The sequence below is a fragment of the Condylura cristata genome, unplaced genomic scaffold, assembly GCF_000260355.1.
Source record: "Condylura cristata isolate star-nosed mole 26May11 unplaced genomic scaffold, ConCri1.0 scaffold00034, whole genome shotgun sequence".
Classification (NCBI taxonomy): domain Eukaryota; kingdom Metazoa; phylum Chordata; class Mammalia; order Eulipotyphla; family Talpidae; genus Condylura; species Condylura cristata.
In genome coordinates this window covers 5,902,246-5,911,149 of record NW_004567135.1, presented here as the reverse complement: position 1 = coordinate 5,911,149, position 8,904 = coordinate 5,902,246, and the positions used below count along the sequence as shown (strand labels likewise).

The following is an 8,904-nucleotide window of genomic DNA, read 5'->3' as shown; positions in this document are numbered from 1 at the left end:
AGCTGGGATAACCCAGCAAAGGGAGGGTGTTTGTTGTTTCTTAAAAATTTCTTAGTTTAAGGCCTCCCTGGTGGCACAAGGGGTGAAGTCACAATACTATGAAGCTGTCAGCAGACTGCGGCACGAGTTCGATCCCCGCTCAGGCGGGGACCCCCAGGGCACAGCAGGCCCCTCTTGTCTCCCCGCTGCTCCCCTCAGCAGTGTGTTTCAGTGGAGCCCCCTGTCCTGCTCTCTGCTCTGCCTCTGGTGAATCCTCTCACCCCGTAACCCGCACCTCTGGCCTGCACCCCAGTTCTTCTGTGCATGAATAAATAAAATAAATATAAAAAAAATTCCTAGTTTATTAAACCTGAAATATATTTTATATGTAGCATTGAATTCAAACCCTCTGTATTTTTTTGGAAAAAATGTCTACTGAGGCTCAGGCTCTCTTCTATATTGTGGGGTGGTTTTTTTTTTTTTCTTTTGCTACTAAGTTGCTTGAGTTCTTTGTATTTTTGGCTGTTCATGTCTGCCCGATGATAGGATTTTCTCCCCTCAGCAGCCTGTCTTTTCTTTTGCTCTGCAGAACTGTTTAGCTTCATGTGATTCCACCTGTTGCTTTTGGGGGGATGTCTCTGCTCCTGAATGGAGGGGCTCTGGGCGGGGATTTGCAGGTACCCATGTGTGCAGGCTGCCGCTGGAAGCTCCTCAGGCCGGGGCCACCCCCCACCCTGTCAGAATAATCACCCCCTTTCAGAAGAATCACCCCCTTCGGACCCAATGATTCTCTTTGGAGAAGTGTCTTTTTAGCTCTTCTGCCCATTTTTTGATGGGGCTGTTTACTTTATTTTTGTTGAATTTCATTAGTCTCCATATATTTTTGTGATCAGTCCTTTATCACTACTTTTGTGTGAGAAATGTTTTCCCAATTAGTGGGCTGTCTGTTTTTAGTAATGTCTCTTGCTGTACAGAAGCTCTTTAACTTGATGTAGTCCCATCTATTTATGGACCCAATGATTCTCAACGGAAGTCGACATTTCACGCCCTCCAGCAGCCCGACCTGTGTCTGGGCATCAGCTTCTGGGGTCCTCGCCTGGGCTCCTGAGCATGGGGGGCTCGTGTAGGGGGGAGCGGAGGCCACCCCTTTTCAACTCTAGGGCCAGTATTGCCACCCGTGTTCGCCCGTCTCTCTCCAGCCTTTGTTCTTCGAGCTCTCAGTACCTGCATGCTCAGCTCCTGGCACTGCCCTCCCGCCGAGGATGCCCTGGCGAAGGAACTGAGTTAAGAAGGTGGCACTGAGAGCTGCGGAGATAAGTAAATGTTAAGTACAAAATACAAAGTAGTGGAGGGCTAATGTGGGCTGTCTACCTGGGCGGAGGCCTCACTGGCTGCCGTATGAGGCGGCACACAGGAGACAGAACTGGGAGATGTGGCTTTGGGGGGAAGGGGGTGGGGTCAGGGTCTCAGAGACCAGGAGGCTCCTGGGGCCCTCATGGGAGGTGCTGGGCTTGCCCTGCCAGGGCGGGCAGGAAGAGGGGGAGAGGAGAGAGAGGCGCAGTGTGTGGCTTCAGCCCTGGGGACCCTGAGTGCCGAGGCCTGGAATATGAGCTAAGCTGGTTCACGGTTTTGGGGTCTCCCCCCTACCCCCATCTCCTGCAGTGGGAGCGCCCTTCCTAAGACGTGCTGGGCTCACGGAGGCCAGCAGAGGGCAGTGGTTGCCAGGAAGTGCCCGCTGCCAGGAGCTGACATTGCCCCAATGGAATTGGGGGTGTGGTGGTGGTGAAGGGGGAGTCTGCTTTCCGTGGGAAAGGAAGGTTGGGCTGCGCTCTCGCCCTCTTTCATCTTCAACTTTCCCCAAACGGGTTCCTCAGCCCTGGTCCCCACCTGCGGGGTGGGGTGGTGGAGGTTGGACCCTGGAGTGGTGGAGGTTGCCCCCCTCCCGCCCCCATGTGGATGCCTCTAGCCCTCCTGACTAGACACCTAGGTCGGAAGGGGCAGGCAGAGCTGGTGGGGGGGAGGGGGCAGACTCTGCCAGTCACTGTGCTGCTGGACTGCAGTGACTGAGCACTGCCTGTGGGCAGGCGCTGCGCGGAATTCTTGGCTCATGCATCTTCCCTTTGAAGCTTCGCCACAGATCTGCGGCAGGGAAGCTTGATCCCTGGAGACCACCCAGCTTGTGCCAGGATTTGCCTGGCAGACCAGAGCAGCAGCTATCAGGACTGCTGCTTTTGTGGCTGGGCACACCCAGGGGATGGAGTGAGGGGGGAGCAGCCCGACTTCCTGGCGCTGCCTTAGAGGGGTCTGCAGGACCCCGTCTCTGCCTCCTTTACCTCAGTCAGAGACACAGCTCCAGGCAGCTTGTGCTGGGGCCCGGGACGGCACAAGTCTGATCTCAGCGGAGGGGACGTGGGCGTGACGGGAGACTGGAGCTGGGTCCCTGCCAGAAGCCAGAGGCCCCTGGAGGCGAGGACCCCATTCATTAATCAGCTCCATACTTGGTAAGGCGGATGCTTGGCATCCTGTTTGGCATCTTAGAGGTGTATTGGAGTAGCGATAGCTGGTCGTGTAGCTGGATAAGCCATAGTCCCCGCGCACAGAGCCTAAGTCCTGATGGCGGCTTGGGGGGTCCCTGTGTGGGTCTCCTCCCTCTCAGCTCAGGCTCCTGTCTTAGACTGGCTCGTCCAGGCTGGAAGCTGAGCAGATCTGCTCCCCTCCCCCACCATCTCCATCCCTTCCGCCAGCCCCAGTCCCTCCCTTGGAGAGCCTTTGAGGCCCCTTCTCTGCTCTGCAGGTCACCCGAGCTGAGGTCTCTCTGTGGCCCCGCCCCTCAGCCCTGCAGCTTCAGCAACACAGGGACTTTCTGACCAGGAACAGGAGAAGAGGGGTACAGGCCACCCCAGAACACAGGCGCCACCTTGGGCTGTGGCCCCAGGGTCCCCTAGAAGGTTTCTTCAGACACCAAGGAACTGCCGGGTTGCTGGGCCTGTGCAGGAAGAGCCCTTCTTCCCTTCTGAGCTGGGGGGTGGGGTGGGGGGGCCATCTGGGCGCCCCCACTGGGGAGCAGCTTGGCCCCATTGCCCTGCTTTTGAAAGGGGGAACTGCGGCCTCTCCTTCACCAGCACCTGGTCTGTCATTTTCTTTTAAAGAGTTATTTATTTTTACAGAACTGGGGTACAGGCAGAGGTGCAGGGGTGGTGAGAGGGTTCACCAGAGACAGCTTGGGGAGCAGGACAGGCAGATGCATGCAGTACACTGCTGAGGGGAGCAGCGGGGAGACAGGAGAGGTCTGCTGCGCCATGGGGGTCAGATCCCTGGCTGGGATCCCGCTGAGGTGGCTGTGGCTGGCTTCTAGTGCTATACTTTAAGGGGTCAGGTCGCCAGGGAGGGCCCCGGTTTGCCATTTTAACCCATTCTGTGGCCGGCAGCCTGCAGTGAAAATGGCTCCAGGGAGCCAGATGTTGGGGGACCAGAGGGACTCAGAGGTTGGTCCCTCTGGGCCCCACCTAGCGCCCCTGTCCTGCTCAGCTTACAGCTGGTTCCGAGGACCAGAGAGCAAGGAGAAGGGAAGCCACATGGGTGGCAGGCTCTTTTTGCTGTGTGCAGCATAGGGGTGGTGCTGTGGGCCAGCTGCTCTCCAATGGCCTCAGGGGGCAGGAGGGGGCGGTGGACGGAGGTGGGGTCTGTTCACTGCAGAGAGTCAGACTTGAGCCTTCCTGAGAGCTGTTCAGAGAAGCCAGGGCTTGGGCAGGGAGATCATTCTATTCATTCATTCATTCACTCATTTTTTCTGCAGGTGCTAACCCTACGCCTTCAGTAGCCAGACAGAGTTGGTGCCGGGGTTACCAAGATCATGGGACCTGTAGGCTGGGAGCCCTCGGGTGGGGTGCGCATCCATCACCCCTTCATTCATTCACCTGACTTTGACTGAGCAGCTGCAGCTGGGCTCAGTGACCCCTCCTCCCCCGGAAGTTAGAGTCGCCTGCGATTAAAGGCACAAACCCAGGACACCAAATCTCAGCGACATCAGGAAAATGTCTGATGAATTTCATTCTTCCGTGAGCATCCAGAGTGGGGCCAGACGCTGACCAAATGTGTGTTCAGTAAAGGTTGTGGGATGACAGAGCCCTGCGTGGAGACATTCCAAAAACCTATGAGTCAAAGAATAAAATCGCTCTAAGTAAGAGCTAATAAAACACATTGATGAATAGATATACAGAAAAGTATGACAATAGTAGACAACAGTCAAAGTGGTACTTAAAGAATTGTGGTCTTCTGTCTTACATGGAAAAAGAAGTTGGAAGCAAATAAAAAAAAATAAATTCAAAGTACATAGAAGGAAGGAAAGGACAGGCCACAGCTTTTGCCTGTGCAGTTAAAGCCTTCAAAAGCCCCTTATTTACTTGTTTGTTTAACTTCTCCTCGGTTGTGTGAGGGTGCCCACCCTTCAGAGGTCTCAGGAGAATGGATACCCCGCGTGTCCGGGCCCTGTCCCAGCGGCCCAAGGCCCAGTTCCTGTCTGGGGCCTCCTGGATCCATATCTGATTTAGTAACAATAACGGCATCACCGTTCATCCTTCACACTTGTTGGCTGTTAGAGTCCAGAAGTAAGAGAGGTGTCAGTTCCGATAGGAAGGCGTCGGGGGCTCTCCCGTCAGACCCCCAGAGCCCTGTGAGGTCCGGGGGGAAGGTGATGCTGTTTTACAGATGAGGAAACTGAGGCTCATCGTCCCCGGTCTCGTTGCAAATGGGTGAGCCAGGTAGGCATCTTCCAACATGGCCGCTGTTTTTCTGGAGACACCTGCCTTCCACTGTCCGGTTTCCTCCACAAGCCCGCCCTTGGCTGACCACCCGTGGGCCCCTGCTGCACGTGGCTGGGAAGCCCAGGCTGGCTGTGTTGAGCAGACAGCTCATCAGCTTGTGTGCGCATCTTGTGGAGGAGGGTGGGGAACAAGCTTAGGCTGTATAATGCTGGGCTGGGCTTGGAGAAGGCCCCGATTCTTGTCTGTTGATCTAGAATTTGATATGGCAGGATTAAGCCCGCACCCATCAGAATATATTCTGGGCTGGGCCAGGCTCACAGTCAGGCTTGAGAAGGATCCCCGCCCCCCACCCCCTGGGAAGCCCCTGCCTGCTGGCTGAGGTGATTCGTGTGGTGCCTGCACGTGTCAGGAGGTGCCTCGAACACGTGTCCACACTGCGCCGTCTCCTGGGGCGCGGGCAGGAGACCTGTGTCTAAGTTGCATTGGTCTGAAGGTTTCCCTGGCCCCTTGCCCATACTGGAGAATTCCTGAAGACCTGTGGTCAGCCTGATTGACCAGTGATTGACCAATCTTGAGAGAGGAGATGAAAACACACACAGCTGGGGACTCCCTCGTGGCTTAGGGGTAAGTCTCTGCGCTATCAAGCTGTCCGCAGTCACTGCAGCATGAGTTCGAGCCCCGGCCAGGGAGTGACCCACAGGGCACAGGAGACCTCTCCTGTCTGCCGGCTGCTCCCCTCGGCGGTGTATCTCAGCAGATCTGCCTCTTCCGCTCCCCGCTTTGTCTCTGGGGAATCTGCTCACCCCTCAACCCTGCACTCTGGCCTGGACCCCAGCTCTTGTATGCATAAATAGACCTTAAAAAAACAAAACAACACACACACACAGAGCTTTGTCCGTGGATAAATCTCAGCACTTTATTCATCCCTTTGTAGTGCTCGGGAGCATTGCCCCAAGGTAGTCAGCAGAGGGGTGGGGTGGCTGGGAGATGCGTTATCCACCAGAGTATCATATTTAGCACTGATCATGCAGAAACAGGAAGGGAAGCAATAAGTTAAAGCCACATAAGTTATGAAAAAATAATACATATATATACTTTATATATCTTGTATCCCCACTGAGGATTTGCTCCCTTGGAAACCAATAAATAGCTGGAGAAAAAGCAGCAATCAGCACCCTTTGGGGACTTCAGAGATGAGTATATGTCTGAGCTCCCCCCAGTCTGAGAGACTCAGTAACCCTTCAGCACCCCGACAGGCCTGGAGGATCTGGGGACGGGGCGGGAAGGGGGGGCGCCTCGGCCTTGTGGCACCATGTCCTGGAGAAGGAGATGAACTCGAGCAAAGAAACAGTAGAGGCTGGAAGAGGAGGGGAGACGGAGGGCGGGTGGGGAAAGAGGAGGGGAGAAGGGGGCTCGCTGAGGGGAGGCTGGAGCTGCTGACCCAAAGCGAGAGCCAAGAGGTGGAAAGGGGGCGCCCTGCTCAGCTCCAATCTCCTTTGTTGGCTGAACCCTTCAAAGGTTGTCTTTGGGGCTCCCCAGCATGTCCTCGGGGCTCAGAAGCTCCCAGACCTGCTTGGACTATGCCTTCTTCATGGCCCCACTGGGGGCGCGGGAGTGGGGGTGCAGGGGGGAGGGGAAAGAAAAGTGGGAGCTCTGAGCTGGCAGGTGTGGGGCGTTCCTGAGCTCCTCAGTGAATGCAAAGTCTGTTTGGCCAGATGGGGACCCTCAGTGGGGTCATGGGAAATGGGTTGGGGTCTCAGGAGGGAGTGGTAGGGGTCCCCAGGATCTGGTGCACCAAATGCAGTTGCAGGCTGGGAACTACTGGGGTGGGGGCCGAGAGCTCAGATCCCCGGCAGTGCAGCAGACCCCCGGACGCCAGGGAGCACGGGAGGGCCGAGTCCTTGTGTCGGGTCCAGGCCGCCAGCCGGCTTCCCTCTCGGGAGTTCATCAAGGCGCGGGCGGCTTCTGGAGGAGGTGGCGTGTTCTATTCTGACAGTGCCCTGCTGGCAGGGACCCACAGGAACGGGGCCGGGACAGAGGCGTGGAGCTGATGTCAGAGCCCCCGAGGGCTCAGGTCCCAGACACCGAGTGCTGCCTCTCACTCCCTAATACTGTCGGGTCTCTGGGGCGCCTGGCGATGCAGGAAAGCCGGGGTCCACAGCACCCAGCCTCCCCAGTAGCTCCAGATGTGGGGAGGGTGCCCACACCGTCCTCCTCACCTCCTGGGCCTGGCTGGCTGACCTCAGCCCGAGGCAGCCGCAAGGCTAGAGATGAAGGCGGAAGGTGAGGGTGGGGCCGAGGGGCGAAGGGATTTGGGCAGAGGCCTGGATGGGGGCAGGAGCCTCGGAGGAGCCAGGGGGCAGAAGCAACCTGCCCCCATTCTGGTTTCCCTGGTCAGGGAGCCCCCCACCCCCAGGCTGCAGTCTCGGCTCTGACGCGGAGCGAAGCAACTCTCCCCCCGTCCCAACCCACATCCAGGAAAGCAGCTGCTAGAACCCTCCTCTTCTTAGCTTAGGATCAAGCTTGCCCCCGTCCCAGGCCAAAGGCGTCAGGAGCTTTCTTGAGTCCAGCTCAGTCCCCCTGCTGCAGGCTCCTGGCGTCTAGCCGCCTTATTCTGAGGCCTCAGACTCCTGAAGGAGGAACTTCTCGGACATCTCGGTGATTTTGATAACGGGGCCTTTTTTGTTCTTCTTCTTCTTCCGGGAGGGGGCTCTCAAGAGGCCGGGTGTGGAGGCAGCTACAGGGAACATACAGGGTGGGGGAGGGAAGGGACTGCAGGTTGGGGGTCTCTTAAAGTGATGCCATCAGGGCCGTGACCCCGCGTCAGTCCCCTCCCCCACCGTGGGTTCTCAGGACACAGCACACTCACCAGGTCTCCCTCCGCACTGTGTGGCGCTGACCACCGTGGCTGTTGGCATGTCCATCCTGGCGGGGACGGTGGGTGAGAGATGGGGCCTGGATTAGTGCTCTGAGGACTGGCAGACGGAGGGCCCAGCCCGCCAGCCAGCTTGTCCTCTCGGGGCCTCCCACCCCTCTCCTGTGTTGATGGGTGCCAGGCACCAAGCCCTCGTTTGCAACGGGCCTTGCACGCAGACCTCGGCGCCATGTTTACAGCCAGTGTTTTTCCAGATGGGAGATGGACAGTGGACAGTCAAGTCCTGGTTTGTAAGTGGTCAGGTCTGGGCATAAACCCAGCCCTGCCAGGCATGCAGTGCCATGCTAGAGGGGCGGCTGGCTCGGGGTGGGGCTGGTCCTCCAGGGGTCTCTGCAAGCCCCTCCCACCGGCCCTGCCCCTCCCACCGGCCCTGCCCCTCCCACCGGCTCTCCTCGCCCTCCACTAGCTTGCTGTAGGTGGCGATCTCGATGTCCAGGGCCAGCTTGGTGTTCATGAGCTCCTGGTAGTCGCGCAGCTGCCGCGCCATGTCCTTCTTGGCCTGCTGCAGGGCGTCCTCCAGCTGTGCCAGCTTGGCCTTGGCGTCCTGGAAGGCCAGCTCGCCCTGCTCCTCCGCGGCCTTGATGTTCTCCTCCAGTTTCAGGCACTGCAGCCGGGAGCATGGGGGGACGGGGTCAGTGGGCGGGACGGGGTCAGTGGGCGGGACGGGGTCAGTGGGCGGGACGGGTCTGTGGGCTGGACGGGCCAGGGCCCATCTGTCCTTGTTGGGGGATGTAGGGGAGCAGTGCATTTCTGGGGGTAGTGATGGGTGGCATTGCAGCCGGAGGGAGTCCAGTGAGATTCCAGGAGGCACTTCCCAGGGGCCACCCAAGAGGCAGCACCACGAGCCCCGGGGAGCCGGGCCCAGGTGTCCGCTCAGGGCAGCATAGCTCTGGAGGCCCGTCCTGCCAGAGGTGGTACAGGCGGGAAACTGAGGACGCGGGTGCTCGGTCGGGTGCTGCGTGTGCTCCTGGGGGCTGTGCATGCGGGCACGTCCCTGCCCTCCGCCCTGCCCGCCCCTGCTGGGTCCTCCAGATCCTCACGTGGCTCTTGATGGACAGGATCTGGGACCGCAGCTTCTGGATGCGCACGTTGAGGTCGGCGATCTCACTGCGGCTGCTCTGGAGGCTGCTGCCGTACTCAGCGGAGCGGGCCGCCCGCTCCTCCAGCTGGAGGGCGAGAGGGTGGTCGGCCGCGCCTCCCCCAAGCCCCTCCGGCGCGGCTCTCCGC

The 8,904-nt window shown here is 58.6% G+C and overlaps 1 protein-coding gene across 1 annotated transcript in view; it reads right to left on the bottom strand.

The window, feature by feature from the left end:
• Positions 1–5,643: 5,643 nt before the first annotated feature.
• The window catches only part of KRT80 (keratin 80, type II), an 18,266-nt gene continuing 15,005 nt past the window's right edge, over positions 5,644–8,904 (bottom strand). Inside the window, exons 5-8 of the mRNA XM_012732309.1 lie at positions 8,718–8,843; positions 8,061–8,281; positions 7,612–7,667; positions 5,644–7,479 (exon numbers count right to left, since the gene is read on the bottom strand). Coding sequence (XP_012587763.1) covers positions 7,352–7,479; positions 7,612–7,667; positions 8,061–8,281; positions 8,718–8,843 — 531 coding nt within the window. The 3' untranslated portion in view covers positions 5,644–7,351. The remainder of the gene's footprint in view (positions 7,480–7,611; positions 7,668–8,060; positions 8,282–8,717; positions 8,844–8,904) is intronic.